The 22,946-nt window shown below is 35.4% G+C and overlaps 1 protein-coding gene across 3 annotated transcripts in view; it reads right to left on the reverse strand.

Annotated features, from left to right (window-relative positions):
• The window catches only part of LOC132121715 (dedicator of cytokinesis protein 1-like), a 216,444-nt gene that overhangs the window by 153,519 nt on the left and 39,979 nt on the right, over positions 1-22,946 (reverse strand). For 2 of the 3 annotated variants that reach the window (XM_059531437.1, XM_059531436.1), the window contains exons 11-19: positions 21,791-21,863; positions 19,338-19,477; positions 16,953-17,078; positions 16,370-16,494; positions 14,952-15,050; positions 14,345-14,417; positions 11,960-12,063; positions 11,288-11,468; positions 4,592-4,689 (exon numbers count right to left, since the gene is read on the reverse strand). In XM_059531437.1, the coding sequence (XP_059387420.1) occupies positions 4,592-4,689; positions 11,288-11,468; positions 11,960-12,063; positions 14,345-14,417; positions 14,952-15,050; positions 16,370-16,494; positions 16,953-17,078; positions 19,338-19,477; positions 21,791-21,863 (1,019 nt within the window). The remainder of the gene's footprint in view (positions 1-4,591; positions 4,690-11,287; positions 11,469-11,959; positions 12,064-14,344; positions 14,418-14,951; positions 15,051-16,369; positions 16,495-16,952; positions 17,079-19,337; positions 19,478-21,790; positions 21,864-22,946) is intronic. The other variant, XM_059531438.1, reaches the window with a different exon arrangement.

A 22,946-nucleotide genomic window follows, 5' to 3' on the forward strand; every position in this document is an offset into this window, starting at 1 on the left:
TGTCGAATTTAATGATTCAGGTTCTGGACTTAAGGTTGATGATTCTTCTTTAAGAATATTTAAATACACTAAAAAGCAATAATGCTTTATGACAACATTTTATTATTTTCTAAAATTCAACTCAACTCAATTTTATTTGCATAGCGCTTTTTACGATACAAATCATTGCAAAGCAACTTTACAGAAAATTAATGTCTACAATATTTAAAACTGCATCAACTCCGAGTGGGAGAGTCTTGATTCATTTGAATCATTTGTTCGTGAGTCACACTGTACAATGTGAACTTTGTTATGTTCATTCTTGCATGAACGTTTGAGGACATTGGAATTTAAAAATGTTGTCAAGTATTCCTATATTATTTCATGGCTTTGCTTCTCACATTCAATTCAGACAAATCAGCTAAAATAAAACTAAATGATTCAGTGGTGAAAAGAACGACAAGTCATTTCATTTGTATTGCATAACAAATGCATCACTAATTATAGAAACAAATATTTAATGAATAAATAAATATTTACACATTTAAAATATGTATTTATTTATCGTTTTAAAAAATAAAACGGTATACAGTATAAAACAGTAATTTAAAAAAACAATTTATTATTTATGTTTCGTTCTTTCAACATTTTAAGTATATATGCATTTTGTTTGTTTTCTATATTATTTTAAGTATTATTTATATAGTTTTATTAAATGTGTCTCAAAGTCATGTCAAGTTCCTCCTCAGGTGTTCTGAAAGAAGGTTTCATCCTCCAGATGCCAGATAACAAATAAACCGGGAGTAAAAGTTGCCAGTTCTTTTCAAAGTTGCGGTGCCCTTGAATCACTCCACAGATGTTTTCTCCAGTGTGTTTATAGTGAAGAGCGTGATCTGGGCAGATTCCTGAAGAAACCCCTATCAGGAACACAAAAGCCATTCTGCGGCATTATTACGACATTCACAGCTTTTATGCAGCACACCTGCGTCGTCCGCTGAAATCCAATTCCAAACTTGGCAGTGCAGGAAGGTGTTTTAGTACACAGCGTGAGGAAAGTAGATAATCATGTTGAGTGGGACGCCTGCAGGAAACATTAAGAGAAGTCTGTGTGTCTATCGCTCTGGGTGGTGAGCGCTGAATCATTCACTCTGTGTCTGGCCAAAAGAAGCACGTGTGTGTGTGTGTGTGTGTGTGTGTGTGTGTGTGTGTGTGTGTGTGTGTGTGTGTGTGTGTCTGTGTGAGTGAGAGAGAGAAACACACATACTGTACAGTCGTGGCCAAAAGTTTTGAGAATTACATAAATATTGGAAATTGGAAAAGTTGCTGTTTAAGTTTTTATAAAAGCAATTTGCATATACTCCAGAATGTTATGAAGAGTGATCAGATGAATTGCATAGTCCTTCTTTGCCATGAAAATTAACTTAATCCCAAAAAAACCTTTCCACTGCATTTCATTGCTGTCATTAAAGGACCTGCTGAGATCATTTCAGTAATCGTCTTGTTAACTCAGGTGAGAATGTTGACGAGCACAAGGCTGGAGATCATTATGTCAGGCTGATTGGGTTAGAATGGCAGACTTGACATGTTAAAAGGAGGGTGATGCTTGAAATCATTGTTCTTCCATTGTTAACCATGGTGACCTGCAAAGAAACGTGTGCAGCCATCATTGCGTTGCATAAAAATGGCTGCACAGGCAAGGATATTGTGGCTACTAAGATTGCACCTAAATCAACAATTTATAGGATCATCAAGAAATTCAAGGAAAGAGGTTCAATTCTTGTAAAGAAGGCTTCAGGGCGTCCAAGAAAGTCCAGCAAGCGTCAGGATCGTCTCCTAAAGAGGATTCAGCTGCGGGATCAGAGAGCTTGCTCAGGAATGGCAGCAGGAAGGTGTGAGCGCATCTGCACGCACAGTGAGGCCAAGACTTTTGGAAGATGGCCTGGTGTCAAGAAGGGCAGCTAAGATGAAGCCCCTTTCCGATTGTTTGGGGCATCTGGAAAAAGGCTTGTCCAGAGAAGAAAAGGTGAGCGCTACCATCAGTCCTGTGTCATGCCAACAGTAAAGCATCCTGACACCATTCATGTGTGGGGTTGCTTCTCATCCAAGGGAGTGGGCTCACTCACAATTCTGCCCAAAAACACAGCCATGAATAAAGAATGGTACCAAAACACCCTCCAACAGCAACTTCTTCCAACAATCCAACAACAGTTTGGTGAAGAACAATGCATTTTCCAGCACGATGGAGCACCGTGCCATAAGGCAAAAGTGATAACTAAGTGGCTCGGGGACCAGAATGTTTAAATTTTGGGTCCGTGGCCTGGAAACTCCCCAGATCTTAATCCCATTGAGAACTTGTGGTCAATCCTCAAGAGGCGAGTGGACAAACAAAAACCCACTAATTCTGACAAACTCCAAGAAGTGATTATGAAAGAATGGGTTGCTATCAGTCAGGATTTGGCCCAGAAGTTGATTGAGAGCATGCCCAGTCGAATTGCAGAGGTCCTGAAAAAGAAGGGCCAACACTGCAAATACTGACTCTTTGCATAAATGTCATGTAATTGTCGATAAAAGCCTTTGAAACGTATTAAGTGCTTGTAATTATATTTCAGTACATCACAGAAACAACTGAAACAAAGATCTAAAAGCAGTTTTGCAGCAAACTTTTTGAAATTTATGTAATTCTCAAAACTTTTGGCCACGACTGTAATTGTAGGTCGTCCTGTGAGTGTGTGTTCTGCATATTAACAGCTGTTTGAATTAACATCTTCCTTCAGGCCACCCAGAGACTACTTTCAAGCTTAAACACAACTCAGATTTCAATAGTATTCGTGTGGTTGAGGAAAATTGCAGTATATCTGTGATGGTGCCTTGTCCCAAATTAAATCTACTTTTTACACATACTGTAAAAAGATCACCGATCCAATTCCACATACTGATTACAGTATTTATTACAACAAATCCAGTCTAATAATTTGAACAAACAATGACTTTGCATCAGGGTTCCTCCAATGAATTATTGTAAATTATTTGGAAATATTTTAAAAGTTAACATTTATTTTAGATATTTTCTTATTTATTTTACACGTTATTTTAAATGTTGTATAAAAAATAGATGGAAGGGTGGATGGATGGGTGTTTGGGTGGATGGATGGGTGGTTGGTTGGGTGGATGGATGGGCTGATGGATGGGTGGATGGATGAATGGGTGGATGGGTGGGTGGATGATGGGTGGATGGATGGATGGATGGGTGGGTGGATGATGGGTGGATGGATGGATGGATGAATGGGTGGATGGGTGGGTGAATGGGTGGATGGGTGGGTGAATGGGTGGATGGGTGGGTGAATGGGTGGATAGGTGGGTGGGTGGGTGGATGGATGGATAGATGTATGGGTGGGTGGGTGGATGGATGTCAACTTGAAACATTTGCCAGACCTTTGCCACATACACTAAGAGGTAAAGCGGTGAAGGTCTTCAGCAGCTATCTGAAACACACCTGCCATAAGGTTCTGCTTGGCTGTTTTATATTTATGTGGCAGAGACATGACAGAGAGGCTACAGAATCTGTTAAAGAGAGAGGTGAGGGGACATTTACAGCACACATGTCTCTGCCTCTATCTTTCTCTCTCAAAGCTGACAGCTCGAGTGTGTTTGCCTTCAAACACGGCCAGAGAAATCACTGCATGAGACACACCGCCTTCAGGAGCAAACTGCCATTCAAACACATCGGCCTTATCTCAGAAGGGCTTTTAAACCATATGCCACATTATATTAGCCATGTGAATATAACACTCTACAACAGACAGAAATCACTAGACGTTCAATGAATGTGGTTCCAATTCCACTTCCTCATTACAGAAATTACTACAACGAAAATCACTAAATTCTCAATGTGTAGTTTTAATTACAAGAACAACCAGCAAATTGGTTATATGCACAACCAGTTCATTGGTTCATTCAATGAATTGTATTTACAATAATCTGACTTCCAGGCCTGCAAAACAATTGAAACATTTCCTGAACATTTTATTTTCAAACCTTAGTAAGCTTATTTTGAGTTAGATATGATGAAAGTAATGACTTGAGTTCACCGATTTAGTGAGTGAGATCATTTAAAGTGATAACAGACTTATTCTTGACACTTTCTATCCTATTAACGACAAAAAAAATTAAATAAAAACAGTCAATGTGAGTTATTTGTTCAAATCGTTCAACAACTTTTATTTTATTTTATTTCAATCTAGGAGAACACAATTAAAAAAATTTCTGAACGTTTAAATTGCAACGCTTATTTAGAGTTAAGCATATTTTGAAAATTTCTATAATTTCAGAGGCCTTAACCATTCACCATACTGCAGCACTTACAGAAATGCAATTTCTAAAAAATATCTTGGGATGTTTTGCTGTTGCCTTCCAAAAAAACCTAATAAGCAAAAAGCTTTTGAAGTGCATCAGAGAGTTCATTCACAATTACATATCGTAAATCGAAGCGCAAGTCTTCACACCAACTTCAAACATTCACATTAGCAGCATGAACGCCTGCATGAATCCAAACGGAGGTAACAGAGGAAAACTGCAAGTTTGTGTTTCTGTCCGTCAGAAGATTCACACGTACCTTGACCACCTCACCTCCCTCCACTTTCATCAGGTGACGGAGGTTCTGTTGGAGCAAACTGGTGTTGGATCTCCACTTCAGCAGCCCCAGGAGATCAACTACAGGAGAGCAGAGGAAACCACATTAACACATTCACCTCTCCATCCTGCGCATGAAACATTCATTATACAGAGACATAGGAGTAACAGGAGCTCTCAGTCTGACTGCTCAAACCTTAAGCCATGAGAGGAATGGATTTCACTGCAGTTGATATAATAGAAGAAAATGAAAATCTGCACAAATATGAAGCTATTAAGCACTTTATCAATCAGTGTTCAATCAGATTCAACCACAATAATTCATGAGGCAACAAACACTCTTTAAACGATTTGATGAATCAGACTGTCAAATGGAGGAACTCTGGAAAACACTCTTGAGGACTGGAGGATACGGAGAGTTCCCTCTAGGACTCACATCACCGCCTGAGCGGCTCCCATTGTGATAGTCACGGTAGGGTGGCCATTCATACAGGACACGTCCCGACCAGGATTTTAATATTGCCTAAAACATCCAGAATAGTTTGACCAATAACATGCAGGTATTGTACACAATCGACCAATCGTGGGCTGCGTGTGAGAAGGTGAGATCTAGAGAAACTATCAAAGCGATGAAAATATGCGCACGTGTTTGTTCGTTCAACTGACTTGAAGCTTTGCTGCGCACAAATCCCCAAAAAACCAAAGTGCGCCACAATGCTTCAAGTCAAACGAACGAACAAACACGTGAAAGAGATTCGAAAGCATAAGGAGCCGTCTGCTCTGCTCTTTATAGCTCTCATGAATGTTACACAACGATCAACCTGCACAGTGCAAATAGCCAAAACCTGGATATTTTAGGCATTATTAAGATCCTGGCTGGGACGTGTCCCGTATGAACGGCGCATATGGCCACCCTTACTCATGACAACATGAGCGGCTGACTTTTTAACCTGAAACAAGGTTTCCAACAATCACCTGGAAACAAACCAAAGTGAAATGACGTAACCTGGTGAGTGAAGAGTTTCTCGAAGGGCCATATATATATATATATATTAGTGCTGTCAATCGATTAAAAACTTTAACTAGATTAATCACACATTTTTCTGTGATTAATCGCAATTAATCGCAATAAAAAAAGAAATGTTTTTGTACATTTTTAATATATTTTTTAGTGTAATAATTTCACAGTTAAATTTAAATACTTGTTTAAATGACATCGTTTTATGAATGAAGGCCAGTATTACTGATATTAATACAGCTACTGATTTTTTTTACATTTATTATTAGGCTTCAAAAATATAACAGTTTTTAATTTAAGTAAACTTAAAACAATGCTAACATAAACCCATAATAAATGTCATGTTTACTCCTGCCCTTCCTGTCTTAACAGTTAGGAAATATACAGAAATTTAATAAAGTTATCAAAGTTATATGCAGTCTGCACTGCATAAACTATAAATTAAATAGTTAATCCTTATTAAAGCTACAAAAGTTATTTAGTCAAGAGCAGCGAGTCATTTTCTCTGTTCCCTTTGTTCTTTAACTTTACTGACAGGAAGCTTTATTGGCTGCTGTCCCTTTAAGAGCAGACAGACACGCGGATCTAAACCGTTTATATACTGTCTATGGATCTCGCCTCATTCTCTCACAACTCTTTTTGTTCATTTTAGACTTTATATAAATCATTTAAGATTGCTCTTATGAGGATAATCGACAAAACTGGCACTTTGGTATGTTTATTGTTAGTTCAAGCGCTTAAGAGAACTGGATTCTGGTGCCCTGTCTATGCATTGTGTGCGTGTGTGTGTGTGTGTCTGTGTGTGTGTGTGTGTGTGTGTGTACGTGTGTGTACGTGTGTATGTGTCACATAAGGGCATTCACAGACAACGCATTCTCTTTTGTCTTGCCGCGCTTGAAATGTTTAAAAGCATTTAAATGAATAAGAGCGTGATCATATAATGTAAAGCTAGCCAACGGATGGCAGAAAATACGGATGCTGCGTTAATTGCGTTAAATATTTTGACACGTTAAACCAGACAAAAATTAATCGCATGCGTTAACGCGTTAACGTTGACAGCACTAATATATATATATATATATATATATATATATATATATATATATATATATATATATATATATATATATATATATATATATATATATATATATATATATATATATATATATATATATATATATATATATATATAAAATTTGAACAATTATACATTGCATAAATTTTAATGATAAGTATAAATATATAGTAATAATATATATTATATAAATATATAATAATAATAATAATAATAATAATAATAGCTTTTCATACATTTATATACATACATACATCATTGCATACACAATATTTATATCTAACATTATTTGTAGATTGTGTTGTGATTATTGTAGATTTGAATAATCAATGGAAATACATAACCTTTATGTAAATCTATTAACATTTTCTAAATTATTTAAACGAATCAAAAAGAAACCATACACTGAACTGATTTAATGTTATTTGGCCAAGACAAAATGTACAGTCGACCGGTCGTACTCGCAAAACAAACCCCAAAACGTGATCAGGACCCTGACACTTACTGCTTCCTGATCAATTATGTGGTTAAACAAATGAAACAAAAAATAAAATGCCACGACTGACCAATCAGAATCAAGTATTCCAGAGAGCTGCATAATACATAACTAAGGCAGAGAATGTGAGCAGAAGAAGAGCGTAGGCTGTGATTTCATATCATCGTATCACATCAGCAGGAAGTGTGCCTGTGTGGGAGAGACGATTCAGAGTTAAAGATCCCGACACTTACGAGCCAAGCCTGTGGGTTTAATAAAAACCACGTCAGAGAGACAGAAAGAGCCGTCAGGCCACGAGTGAGGAGAGCGGCGCTGTCATTCTTTATTAAAAACCCCTCATCTCTCGGTCCTATTGGTCGAGAAGCGCTTGATCATCCAGGAAATGTGCTTCACAAAAACGGGATGCAAAAATAAAATATCTAAACAAAACCTGAGTCACAAACAGCACTCCTGCATGTCACATCGATTTCCACCTGCGTTTCTGACACAGATACCAGAAATAGTTGGTGTAGAGGAACAGCGGGAATCCACAGCTCAATATGCTAATTTTCTGTGCGATAAAGAGCCTCTATTTCACTTTTGAGACAGAAAACACACTGGCATTGATGGACAAGGTCTCACAAGGGACAAAAACAGCCTACACAACAATAAAAACCTGTGTTTATATGCTAATGCCTTGATCTGAGGAATCCTCAGCGACCTCATTACTGCGTCTGCTACCTGCCAAACACTGATTTTTGACAAAGGTCTTCATTAAAGCAGCGTCTGAAACACGCTTCTAGTAACGCAGGTCACCTCTGTAATCGATTCACAAGCACGACCGACCTCATAACACGCGATGTGAGGGGAATTATGCTGTCGTCCGGCGGGGATAAACAGACTTTCAACCGCTCAGATCGCACTTTGAGATTAGAGTAGAAAACATCTTGGCATTCTGACAGCAATGAAGTGTTTACAAGCTCCAGGTTGGAGTGTCTCTGAAGCACAAGCTGATTTACATCAAAGATCAGCAACTGTTGTGAAGTAGAGTGATATCGCACTTATTTCTCACCACTTATTAGAGTCTGGGAATGGGACTTGTTGCAAGTCAGGTGTGAAAAATGTGACCAGATTTCTGAAATGGAAACCCGACACATTTCCTAGGTCAGTTTTTTTTGTTTAGATTTTTTTTGTAAAAGTTTTAGTAATTTTGATATTTGCATTACTTTTATTATATATAGTGTTTTTACATTTTATTTCAGTTTATTCTTTTTTACAGTTTTTGTTTTAGTCAACTATAATAATAACCCTGAAGAGAATATAAGATAAATCTGTGACCTTGGACCACAATAGCAGTCTTAAGTATAAATTTTTCAAAATTGAGATTTACACATCATCTGAAAGCTGAATAAATAAGCTTTCCATTGCTGTGTGGTGTATTAGGATGACAATATTTTGCAGATACACAACTATTTGAAATTCTGGAATCTGAGGGTGCAAAAAAAAATAAAAAGAGAAAATTGCCTTTGAAATTTGTACCAATTTAAAATAGGTTTTGATATATTTAAAGTAGGACATTTACAAAATATATTCATGGAACATGATCTTTATTTAATATCCTAATGATTTTTGGCATAACAGAAAAAAACGATAATTTTGACCCATACAATGTTTTTTTTGGCTATTGCTAAAAATATACCACAGAGACTTAAGACTGGCTTTGTGCTCCAGGGTCACATATATTTTAAATATTTTCTATACGTAATGTTCTAATTTTCACAAACTGTAAATATATTTTAATATTAAAAAGGCAAATTGATTATCAAATTTTAGGCTCATCTTTGTCAAAATGTTTCATTCATGATGAGTTTGCATCCCTGAGTGTATTTCAGAGTTATTATAATTAACTAAAACTAAACTGTTACGTGAATTATTATTATTATTATTTTTATACATTTTTAAATGAAACATTTTATTTTAGCTAGTTTTCAAAGAATTTCTAATTTGCATTTGGTTTCATTTGTACTAAATAACACTAAACATAATAAACCTAAACTACAACAACACTAAAACTGAAACAAATTAAAAACTACACAGATGTACATAAAATCGCACAAACAAAATAAACCTTTCACCAAAGTCAAAAATTAAAATGAACAAGTGAACATTATAAATCTAAAAACAAAAACGAATTCAAACTAGAAATAAAACTAGATTTTTAACTTTACTAAAAACTATAACAGTATCTCAATGATATCTGTGCTGTAAAATGGGGGCAGTTCCAGTCGTACACAGGACATCAAAAAGCATTCGTAATGACCTCTGCACGTTCTCTTGTTCATTTTTCAGTGGTCCGTCTCGTCCTCAGACCTCCTCTGGTCTAAAGCACAAATGCCGACCACTAACCAAAGCTATTTTGTCTTCATCATTGCGGTGGCAAGGCCAGCACGCTCTCTGATGTGACTTCATGCATCTCCATCTTCATTTCTGGTGTTTTGCCCAATTTCGATCCCCCTCACTGAAGTCACTTCCTGATTGCTTAATCCTAACCCCTCCCCCACACTGTATCCTAAACCTACCAATACTAGGGGGGTATTAGACATTTGCTAATAAATTCTTAGATTTAACTCGCCAGTGTGTGAGCTGGAGAACATGCAATAACTAATAAACTAATAACTGATTTCAAGTTTCCTGACTCTCCCTCTGTCTGTCATTGGTTGGATAAACATGTAGCCCCGCCCCCAAACTCATGCTAATGTTGTTGTATCAGGATGCTCCCAAATACACATTGTCATATGAACGTATCAGAACGAGTCTGATGTTAATTCAGTATCCATTCTTCCAACTGATTCAAACTTGTGAGTCTTTTTCAAAGATTCATTAAAAATGGCTCAAATGAATCATTTGACACTAGAAGACAACGTAATTTAAAACAGTGTTGTCTATTGACTGTCATCTAAAAATCACAACTCCGATGCGATGCTGTTTGCAATGGCGCTGTGGAAAACGAAACACTGGTTCATTTCTGTCTTTTATTTGTTATCATATATTTTCATTGTCCTACGCTTGGATGACTGCACTTTCTCCCTGTGATATACATCTCTGACTTTAGCATTTGAAACCCTCTCCTCAGATCTACGACCGCAGGCCGTACATACTAACGCCTGCCCAAAGGCTGATGGGTAAGCAGTTTCTGTGAGATTCATAGAGCAACACACACATGCTTAAAGAGGAGAGGAGGGTGTAAAGGAGAGATTGCGTCAGGACTGCGGTGGACTTCACTGCATCCAGTATGTGATCCGACTGTAATGATCTGCACACAACATCTCACACTAAACTAACAGATGGCATCAATCAAAACAGACCATTCACTTGCTTACTACACATTTCTTTTTGTTTAACCCTGAAGATTGTTATTCCCAATGAAAATACTGTTTATATATATATATATATATATATATATATATATATATATATATATATTTGCCATCTGAAATAACTAAGCGATGAAAACTACACTAGACATAAAAAAATAAAGAAATACTAGACGTTCCTGGTTGAACAATCCTTATGCTTGTTGTTCAAATTGAAAATCTTTATAAAAATGTAAAAACTACCTAAACTAAAATCTTTTAAAAATGCTAGTTTGCTAAAACTAAAACCTTAAAAATTTCTAATTGTTACTTGAACTAAAATAAATGTTAAATTGTTTTGTTTTTTTAAATCCAATAGAAAAAGTTACATTTTATTGCAGCTAGTTTATCATTTATGTTAACTTGATGAATAACTGTTTGATAAAAACAAATTAATATGAAAACAGGATGTATAAAAACAAAACCTGATTCAAATTATAATAGCATCTCAGTGATACTAAAATAACACTGGTTGACATCAGCAAGCTCTTACTTTTCAACTAAATCATAAAAACTACATTTTAAAATGTGATACATTTTTGGATAAAGTTAAAAATATAGATTGAGTCTGAAATACCCCACATTACGCCGCAGTAAACTGGTTGCAAACAATGACAATGATTCTTTTTGTGGTCACTTTTACTGACAGAAGGACAGAGAAACAAGAGGACATGATGGAATTGGACGTGTCTCACCGTTCTGCGTGAGTTTGGTGGAGCAAACAAGCGTCAAGATCTGAAACGAGTCTTTACTGATGGAGAAGCTGCCGAGATTCTGTGCGTTCTTCCCGGACGACGGATTTCTTTCCTCCATCTCAGGTTTGGTGGAGGCCAAGCTCAGGTACATGCTGGAGTCCTCCAGTTTCTTGGCTTCGGCCTACAAATAGAGAAACACACATCGTGAGAACAACACCTGTTTGCATGAGACCGAAGAATGCATTCAGTGACTGACAGCCGTCAATCAGTAAACACATTCTTAATGCTTGTTTATATTCGAATTTTCTTTAATGTTGCATTTTTAAATACATTTGATTTGACTTTTATAGACAGTTTTGCACAAGCAGTAAAACCAACATCAGATCAGTTATGAAGCGATGATTTGTATAAAGATTAATTTGAATTGCTCAGAAAGGACTTGACCAGGCAACGTTCTGCATTAATGAAGCTCTTTCATATGCAGATAAGAAAGACTGAATACATGAACAAAGCTTAATTGCATAATTATTACACTGTGATGTGGGGTCAGAGGTTAAATGGGACAAATGAGGACAAGCAGCATCAGTACACAACTCACATATATGTGTGTGTGTGTGTGTGTGTGTGTGTGTGTGTGTGTTTCGAGATTACTGGCAATTGTGTTGGTTTCACCTTATAGACGATGAGATCATGTTCTCCGTCCCTCAGCGTCGTGCCGTCGTACCTCATCAGCTTCACAAATGACAGAGCAAAGTTCTTCTCTGATTTATCCTTGCCTGTAGAGAAAGAACATTGCATATTTAGAATTCATAATTTTTAATAGTTGACCTCTTTATAATGTTCTTTTGTTCTATAATGCATTGAAAAGAGAGTCATGCCTATATAATAACCAAAAACTGTTTTGAATCTGAACTGAACTAAGACTGGACATGAGGGTCAGGTGACCATAGAGATCTGTAAGTTTTACATTTACTTCCTTCTCTCGTTCACATTTACGTGGAGAACCGCATTAAATAGGCAAACAACTTCAAATGTGCTAAAAGTTCGGGGTCTTTTCAACAGAAACAGAATAGAGTGTATAAAAGAACAGCATTTATTTGGATTTTAAATATTTTGTGATATGATATATTCCTTTAATACCTCTTTCTACCAATCGAATGAGTCCTTGCTTAATGAAACAATTAATTTCTTAAAAAAAAAAAAGAAAAAAATCTTACCAAACACAAACTAGCTAACTTACTGAAATAACTTCCTTTTGCGATCTGGGGGTTTTCCAGAAAGCAGGTTGTGTGACAAACCCGGGTGTGTTTAAGGGTAAGTAAGTGGATAAACTCAGCATCCGGTTCCAAAGATGAAGGTAACTTTCAGGCTATGTAAGTAGCTACAGCAACTGAACGTAACCTGCTCCAAACCAAGAGCTATGTATCGAACTGTGGGCTAACTCTTTTGTTGAACACACTAGCCGAGTCCAGATCTGCCACAGAAACACACTTCAAAATGACAGCTTGTTTAAAAAAAGTGACATTTCAGCACTTTATAGACAACAACTGTGCTGAGATCAGCAGCCGGCGTGTGAAACTTTCATACTGTCATAACGTTTCTTCTCAGATCACCTGATGAGATGTTTATTTCCCCTTGTCTGCTTGTGCTAACTGATTTGTTTTACATCCTCCACCCAGTGCCTGGCAACCAGAGCCTGACAACGAGACCATGTGGTGGGCAGATGGAGCAGCGCGACTGCCAGGATAAAGTTGAACAAGTGTGATGACCGCAGCCGAACGCCAGACGCCTCTTGGCCCATAAACAACCTCTCAGGCTTCACAAACACGCCAATGTGATTCAGAAACTGAATCAGCTAGTAAACAACTTCAGAACTGCAAAATAAACTCCAGTTATTCAAAATGTATAACTGGTGTTTCCTCATGGTAAACTCATCACAATGCTAACGTATTTTGGGTGGCTGTCATGCCATTTCATGAGGTTACTTAAGGTATTCAAAATATTACAGTGTGCAGGGAATTGTGGGTGGTCGCTTGGGCACAGGAATGTTTCACATTAAACAAGTCTTGGATGAGTGTATACTGCCAGTATAAAGGGTTAAATAAACCACTGCGTGTATTGTGTAATACTAGTCTTCCAAGAGCAGAATATTCACCAATTCAAATGTTCAGATTGCTAAAATATTTAGTATTGGTTAGAATTTTTTTTAATAAATAAATGTACAAAAATGTGTAAAACAATTTATGAAACAAGCATAAAATAAAATATTATGAATATTGGTTTTCAGATAACTAAAATAATTAGTATTGTTTATTTAAAAAAAAAATAAACAAATAAAAACAAACTGAGAAAAAACAAATAGAATAATATTATTTTTATAAAAAAAATATTTAATTTAATTTACAAACTACGCATTATTTCCTTGGAGTTTTGTTTGGGTTTTAATGTTAAAATAATGGTATTTAATCACAATATTAACATTAAAGATGCAATGAAATAAAATTAAATAAGATACTAAATAAAGAAATAAGCTAAAATTAACAAATTAAAAATAAAAAACTAATAAGATGTTTGTTTTGGCATTCGGGGTGGTTGTCAGGGTGCTGCTATGCAGTTAGTAATGTGTTAATAATGTTTCCTGTTCATTGCTAGGGAATTCTGAGCAGTTGCTAGGATGATTTGAGGTCTAATTCCATGTCTGTAGCACAAATGGTAAGCGGTGAGCTGTGTATCAAAGCATGTCTTTAAATAAGTAACCCCATGTATGGGCAACAGTAAAACCAAGCAGCACTAATGCACACTTGACAGTCTATCCAATCACTGCAAACTCATTCAGATGCAAATGACTATCATAGTCGAAAGATATTTTGATAACCCACTGAGATACCAAGATAAAGAACGCTTGATATTATTTAAGAGGTGTGAAGCACAACGGCACCAGTGAAATGTGCTTTTCTTCACACATGCTGTGACCTCAACGACACTTCAGGTTTACTAGAGAGAGTTTCCAGACCGGCGCTGAAAGTGCTCTCCTGTGTGAAGGTGTGCTCAACTCACAGTCCTGAGACGATCGGTGCTTGAAGGTGAACCGCAGGTGACTCCTGTTGACGTCTTCAATCGGGATCGCAACCTGCAACACAGCATATCGCAAAAAAGATGAAATTAGCCTAGAAATAAACTAAGACTAGCAAACACCTTAAAGGTCTTGAATATTAATAAAGACATGAATATGGATCCAAAGGGTGCAATCCTTGTGACCTTTACACTGAACTTTATTCTTATTTAAACTGTTTAAACAGTTTCAACCGTGTAACCCTCTTTTAAGACTTTAAATATTTAAAAGGGTCAAATCATTCATTTTCCCCCTTTGAGGCTTGATTATTGTTTAATGTTAATATATGGTATTTTAATGCCAAAAATACCCCACTAAAGCTCATTTTTAAAAAAAACCAATATTAGCATAAAACAAAACAAAAATTAAAATGTGTGGTCTTCAGACACCTAAAAATGTTTATAGTGTCCGAAGTAAAATATGGACTTTGGAAGAAATTGCACCGCTAAACTTTCCCAGAATATATTTGTCCTGAGTATTATGCCTCTACTTGCTTGACTCTTTGCTTAATGTAGTAGACATTACATCTGACAGTGTGTAAGTGTTGCTCACCTTGATGGTTTCAAACCAGCGAGGCTGTTTGACCTGGTAGTAAATTACTGATTTGTACTCCAGAATACCTTCATCACCAGCTCCTGGAAATATCACATTCTAGATGGCAAAAATAAAAACATATAAAAAATACTATTAAAACATTAGAAGAGCCTGAGGCTACAATATTGATCATTTTGTCATTGCACCCTCATACTGACCAGTCAAACACAATCTGTTGCACAGATTCATGTAATCTGACTCCATGCTAAATTCAGAAACTAATTAAGATGACAAGATACGAGATATGAAATATTAAATGACAAACTCTGTTCTACCTGCTGGAAACCATAAGGTGCCCATATGCTGTGAGGAGAAACTGGCATGCTTTATTGTATTTTTTATTTCTTTCTTTTCATTGCACAAAGTGAGGGTCATGCATTCAACACACAGCTGGTCTGTCAAACCCTGACGAACACACATGCATGCTACAGCTGACAGCCACCAATTATGAGCAATAAGTGACCAGCTACCCTACAGGAACAGGACTGAGTGAGTGAATAAATGAGAGAAAGAAAGATTAGGTGGGCAGTAAAAAACAAAAGCACAAAGAAGGGTTTGAAGGTGGGGAGTAAACCAAAAAAGCAACAAAAAAAATACATGTCAACTTGCTAATAATATAATGACTGATATAATGGATATTAGTATTTATTATGTTACTTAAAAAGTGAATACATCAAGGCAGCTTCAATTATTATATTTATATATTTAGAGCTGTGTCTAAATCTTCCTTCTGACGGGCAACTACTTGTCTTGTGTCTTTTATTAAATTATGTATTAATTATTTTTGCTTTTTTTCAATAAAAAGGTTAAAAAAAAAAATTATTAAAAAAAAAAGCACGAGCAGCTCCCAAAAATGTTGGCAACCGAATCCCTTACACATAAAATATTTCCTTGATGATTTAGAAAATTTAAATGATCATTTTCTTATTGTTATAATTATTACCATTATTACTGTAATGCATTTAATTATATATAATAATATTGTTGCTTATTACAAATTTACTGTAAAAAATAATATTTGACAATCATAATAATAAAATGTGCTGCATGAATATACAGTAACTTATTTAAACTACAGCCTTTGATTTTTTTTTATTAATATATTTGTATTGGTTTATTTACAAGGGGACAGTACAAAAAAAAAAAAAAAAAAGTAGAAATAATTATAGCCCCCCCAGAAAAACATAAATAATATGCTTTATACATAGAGAGTACAGCATAAGATAATTTGCATCTCAGGTCCCTGGAGAGGCTTCTCTTAAAAATAAAAAAACTACTTTAACAACCCCTACATTGCTAATTTAATATAGCCATATACATTTATACAGAAAAAAATCTGGATCATTCATTCAAATGTGTGTCACACTATAGATTACCTCCAGTTTCTTTCCATCTTCATCATGTACAGACATGGTGACCTCTACGTTTTTAGGTGTCGTCTTACTTCCTTTATCGAAATCCCCCTGAACCAGCGTCACGTAAATGTCATTCCGAACATCACCTACAAAAACATGCACAAGGTCTCCATGTGTGATCTAGAGCTAAAAATAGACTGTTTGCAGTACAGACCTTAGCTTTTAATTAGGAAAACACACAAAAACAGCTCAGGCGAGTGCTGCTTGCACATCCATAGTTCACAATCAGTATTTAGAGGGTTGATTATACGTGGAGAAAAAAAATAGCTGCTGTACCTTTAAGAGTTTTAAATCTAAATGTTGTGATTTGATTATTTCTGCATGTGAAATGAATATCAGGATGTAACAGAGAGGATGTTGATATGTGAATGTGGAAAGTCGTATTTTAATGTCATTCATGATGAGTTCCTCATTACTGCAGTGTAGTTTTCATGAATGGTCTGGTTGAACTTTTCATTGTCACTGTTGTATGTTAACTATAATTCAAAGAGGAGCAATAAAATCCTGTTTTTATTGTAAATACATTCAGTTTGATGATGCATACCTGGCATGATGATTTCTGGGAAGCCCATTTTGCGAGCGACAGCAGTGGAGCGGTCCACCAGGTGAGGGAAATCTTTACGGATCTGATGAATATCACCTGGAAGCAACTTCAGTGTAACCCACAAACCTGAGGACCGGAGGAACAGACTGCAGTTAAACACACACACACTTCCTATTTGTGCTTTACAGCTCACAGGAACTTAGCTCATTTTAATATCTCATTATTAGTGATCTACAAAAAATAATTAAGAACACCGGATTAATTTAATTGCTGAGAAAATACCCGCAGGAAGCAGAACGACTGTGTTATTCAAAGTTTACAGATGAATCGTGCTGTGAATATTTCATACTAATACACTTAAGATTCAATTGAGCAATCTGAGCCAATAACATGAGCAGTTCAAAACAAATGAAGAAAAATGTGTCTGCAGATGAACTTACAAAACACTCAAGAGCAATTTCACCCCAAAATCCGTAAATACATAAATGTTGTTTTAGCATTTTTATATTATATATACATTTTCTATATTATCTCCAAGTTCTCATTGTTGTAATGCAAAATAAATCCTATTGAAATCAGAATAAAAACTTGAAGTAGACATCATGAATGTATTTGTTGTGCTTAATTTAAGTGATGCTTATTTTATGCAAATTTTTATAATTCATATTTTTAATATTAATATTTACATTAAGTGTATATTAAATTTGTATAATAAAAGGTAAAATAAATAAAGTTTACATCGTGATTTGTTGTGCTGAATTTGAGTTATGCTTGCTTTGATGGCATAAAAATACATATTTTACATTAAGTGTATATCAAGTTATTTCCATAATAATAAAAACAGCAAGGACAAAAAAGGACAATCAAACAAATAAACGAATAATTAATAAATGTTAAGTATACATTATGATCGTGTTTATTGTATTAATTTAAGCTGTGCCATTTTAAAATGAATAAATAAAGAGAAATCTGAGGCTGATATGTGTTTAATTGCCATTTCAACCTTCACTGTTCCTGATTAACCTTGTTCATAAACGAGAAGGACCTGGTCATATCTGACTGGTCTCAGGTTATATTGAACTGGTGATAGCAGGTTTTCTAATGCTAGGAATCACAGGAAAGATGGATTATGTCTGTGGTGATGGATTGTGATGTGATCTGACAGCAGTGCAACCAGACATGTTCGCTTCCCATTCTCCTCGGCATGAACCAATTCTCATGCTTGTTAAACCCAATTCAACTTGAACTAATTTTGTTCATTAACTCTGTCATTTGTAAGATTCAGGCCCCTTTAAATTGTGAAAGTCTCTTGGCAGGAACTCCGTTTGATCGTATCTGGGACAGTGTGGCTCTCCATCTCCTCACATCAGTTTTATCTTCCTGTATTTTTAACTTCCCACACTTTAACTAGGCTACAAAACGAAGCTGCAGATCATTAACTCAAGCCAAATAACTCAAATCAGGAACATTTCTTCACCTTACAGATTTCATTTTTACTCTAGGTTAAGACTCGCCATTAGAGAAACCCTCTGGAAATTTTATATTTCCCAAATAGTTTTTTATTTTATTTTTATAAAAAAATTAATTAAAAAAGCATGTCTAATTAATTGAAATGACACATACAATAATACCACAACAATTTATTAAGTTACATTTTTAGGGCCCTGTGAAATCAGCTTTGATTTTTTTTTTCCCCAAATTCTGTGTTGCATGTTTTAATTGTCTAATTAAATTTTGATAATGAAAAACGTCGAATAAATTGAATTCATGAAACTTTAACAATTTAATAATTTATTTAAATAATAGGGCCCAATGATTCTGATTTAGTTATTTAAAAATGTAGTAGTGTTGTGTCTAGTTTACTGAACTCATGAAACTTATACAATTTAATAACAATGATAAAAATTTAACCGAAATTATTTTTGAGCCCTATGAAATCGGTTGTACTTTTTTTCAACATTCCATTTTATTTTGCATTTTCAGTTTTCATTTATTTGGATTACATTTTAATGGTTTAATTGCATATCAATAATTTAAAAAGCATGTCTAATCAAATAAATTGAATTGATCTTTAAACTATTCAATTAAGTTTATTTTTGACAAACAAATTGGTTAAAATAAAAGCATGAAAAGAAAACTTAACGCAATATTCCTTGAAAAAATCTTTGAGCTATTTTATAATTACTACAAGAAGAACATTCTACTGAACAATAGTCATATATTTGTTGCAATTTCTAGACGCTGAACCAAACTTTTATTTTGACGGGTTGGTGCGGAGACCTTTATGAAACAGCATAATATACATGATAATAGGGTTTTTCTTTTGGTTAAGTGACTCTCAAAGCAGCTTTGGAGATGAAAGGTGTTTAACCCTGTGACCTTTACCTTGACCTTTGTGATTGACCTCTTTGGCGGCGATGACCTTGTTGATGACGGTCTGGAGGAAGTCGTTCTCGCCCGCCACCCTGGGTGAAAAACGGGAGATGTTCAGCTGCCTGTGGCGAATGGCGTCATCCAACGCTAGCCTGGAGTTCACACGCGACAGGCAACACGCCAACGGAGAGGAGAGAGAGAGAGAGAGAGAGAGAGAAGGAAGAGAAAGAGAGAAGAGTAGTAGCCACAGAGAGCCAGATAAGAGTGGACATGAGCAGAAGGAAAAGACAGAAGAATGAAGAAAGTGAGAGGGAAGACACCAAACAGTGATACAGATACCATGACAGGGACAAAAGCCATTTTGTTAGCAAACAGTGATGCGGGATGGGTGACAGGAGAGACACAGAGAGATGCTGTAATTTCAGAAATGACCCTCATCTCACCCAAACACAGATGAAGCCACTGCCTCTATAAAAGACACAAAACCTAGTGAGCTGCCTTAATAACAAAGACAGAAAAAGGCGCACTACAGATGAATGATGCCTAATTACAATAGTAATTATAATAAAGCTAAGTACTTCTAGTACATAATTGATGATGGACAGGGTCAAATGTATGGATTATAAATAAAATGTAGTTTAAAAATACATTTGTACTTACATTTGATATAGTACAATGAAATAACAAATATTAGATGATTATTGTATTATAAGTAGGGCTGGGACAACGTCGACATAAAATATGCGCATCGATTCGTCGGGAATACGTCGACGCCCCGAGCTGTGCGCGCGCACTCACAGTCTTCAAACAACACGAGCGCTTCTTGCTCTCTCTCTCTGTATTAGCTTAAAGCCCTAAAGTTTACATTGGTTACTGTATTCTTTCAATTGCTCTAAACAAGTATTTTGGGTGACCTTTTTTATTGAATGATAGACATCAAGTTGTTGTTATTTTCATCTGAAAGAAGAACTTTTTTTCAGTAAGCTAGGCCCTATGTGTTCAGTAAGCTTGTTTCAGTAAGCTATGTGTTTTCAAGGTTTCAAAGTTTTATTGAATGCTATCTCTATACAAGTGCAAAGTAATGCATTCTTAGTCAGTCTTTTATTTTGTAATTTTAAGAGCAATAAATATATATTGCAATGTTAAGGAATTCATGTTTTTTTTCATTCAGATATGTAAATCAACATGTATAAATTGTTAGTAGTCAATTAATGGGGAGATAATCGAAATCGAATCGGTCTGAAAAAATTAATCGTTAGATTAATCGATGCATTGAAAAAATAATCGCTAGATTAATCGTTTAAAAAAATAATCGTTTATCCCAGCCCTAATTATATGAAAATGTTTTTACTTATAATATAAAAAATGTTTTAAAATATTAATTTATTATAGTTGTCTGGCCCATTTAATATTATTGCATAATATTAATATTAAAATATATTTGCACCTATAAAATATATAAAAACTTTTTATATTAGTATTATTATATAGAACATACACATTTAATGTAATTTTTAAGTAATATATATATATATATACACCATTTTTAATTTTTATCATCATTTATTATTTAGATATTTACGTTTGCATATTATAATGTAAAAAAATATATATTTTATTATTATTATTTAACCATTTCTATATTATTGTTGATCAAATAATTCAACTAGAAGAAAAAATTCTTATTAAAATATTTTATATTATATATATATATATATATATATATATATATATATATATATATATATATGTACAAACTGTAATAGAAATCTATTTTTAATAATAATATATACTGTTTAATTTATAAATAATAATAATAATAATTATTATTATTATTATTATTATTATTACTACTACTACTATTACTACTATTGACTTGCTATTTGTTGCTGCCCATAAGAAGCATTCAAATCAGTCACAAGGTTCTACTTGAGTTGAGGATGTTGTCTTAAAATGTAGCTACCTATGTAGGCAGCAGCAGACAGCAGCAGACAGCAAGACAGTACCCTAGGTTTTGGACCAGAGCTAATCTAAAGTCACAAATAAGCTGCTACAAAGTAAAAACCTCCCTGAAGCGAGAACTCGCATCTTAAACACCCCACAATTTCCAGCAAACCCCTGGACTCCTCTCTGAGTGACCCGGCTGGGCTGTGAGAGCGGCAAAGCACAGAAAGACTGAAGTGTAGTCTTACTGAGTGACAGAATGAACGAGGGAGTGACTGTGAGGCACATGTGCATCCCCTACAGAGTAAGAGTGAGTTTGTGTGCTGTTGTCTTTAATGAATAAATACACTGATTATTGAGCTGATACAGCAGAAATCAGAAAAAACAGACATTCATATGCATGACTACACAATACCTAACAAACTACAAGTGTCTGATGCACCTGACTGAAGGTCAAAACTGTCCTTTTCGTCATAACCATCATGAAGGCTGTTGTGTTGAGGTCATGAAGTCATACTTACGGCTGGAAGGGAATGAAGTGCTGCTTGTCCTCGTCGTCCATCTTGCCCGTGATGATGTCTGTGACGTCCATTACTGCAGAGAGAAGAATGAGATGAGAATAATGTCTGCACAATCACACATAATATCTCAGCAACTGTGGATGAATCTCATGAAGAATAACCCATCCCAGATGACCATTGTATTCTAACAGTTTTTCCCATTTACTTTACAGACGGTCTGAGCAAATTCACATTTTTAATGCATGATACCTTTTCATACACCTCAAATAAGTAATTATAAAAAAGGTGTAATAAAAGTATATTATGTAATCTATTCTATTTGATATACAGTAATAAAACTAAATTATTAAATAACATTAAAATAAATATGAATATTGTATTATATGAATATTATTTATTTATTAATAATATAATCATGCAAAAATGTAATTCAATTTACTTAAATATATGCGGATTAATAATCACTGTGTCCAGATTCCCACTATGATGCAAAAAGTGATATATTACTTGCAATGTATTATGCATATTTAAAATAAATACAATTATATATATATATTATATCTGTCATGAAAATATTTATTAAATTGAATTTATTCTTATTTTATTTTGGGGTGTAATTTGGTAAGAGAAACTCCTGGAAGTTTAAATTTGTGGTTTATAAGGGTGAGAGCAGGCAAAACTTTTGAGATAAGCTGTCAAGCAGCAGCTGTTACTGACTGAACACATAAACATCGTCTCTAAATGGCCATTTGGCCTGGTGTGAGATTGGGTTTACGGCAGGCAACAGGAAACTGATGAGCCATAATGGAAGCGTTAGCTTGTCTCTGAATGTGACGCATTAAAGGTGACACCGCACATACAGGTTCTGCCTCTACCCGCCTGACCTGACCCACATATAGACATACCGCTAATATATATGGGGGGGGGGGCGAGAGAGGGAGAGAGAGGGGGGGGGGGGGAGAAAGAAAGAGAGAGAGAGAGGGAGAGAGAGGGGGAGAACAAGAGAGGGAGAGAGAGAGAGAGAGAGAGTGAGAAAGAGAGAGAGGGAGAGAGAGAGAGGGGGGAGAGACAGAGGGGGAAGAGAGAGAGAGAGAGAGGGGGGGGGAAAGAGAGAGAGAGGGGGGGAGAGAGAGAGAGAGAGAGTGGGGGGGAGGGG

The sequence above is a fragment of the Carassius carassius genome, chromosome 39, assembly GCF_963082965.1.
Source record: "Carassius carassius chromosome 39, fCarCar2.1, whole genome shotgun sequence".
Classification (NCBI taxonomy): Eukaryota; Metazoa; Chordata; class Actinopteri; order Cypriniformes; family Cyprinidae; genus Carassius; species Carassius carassius.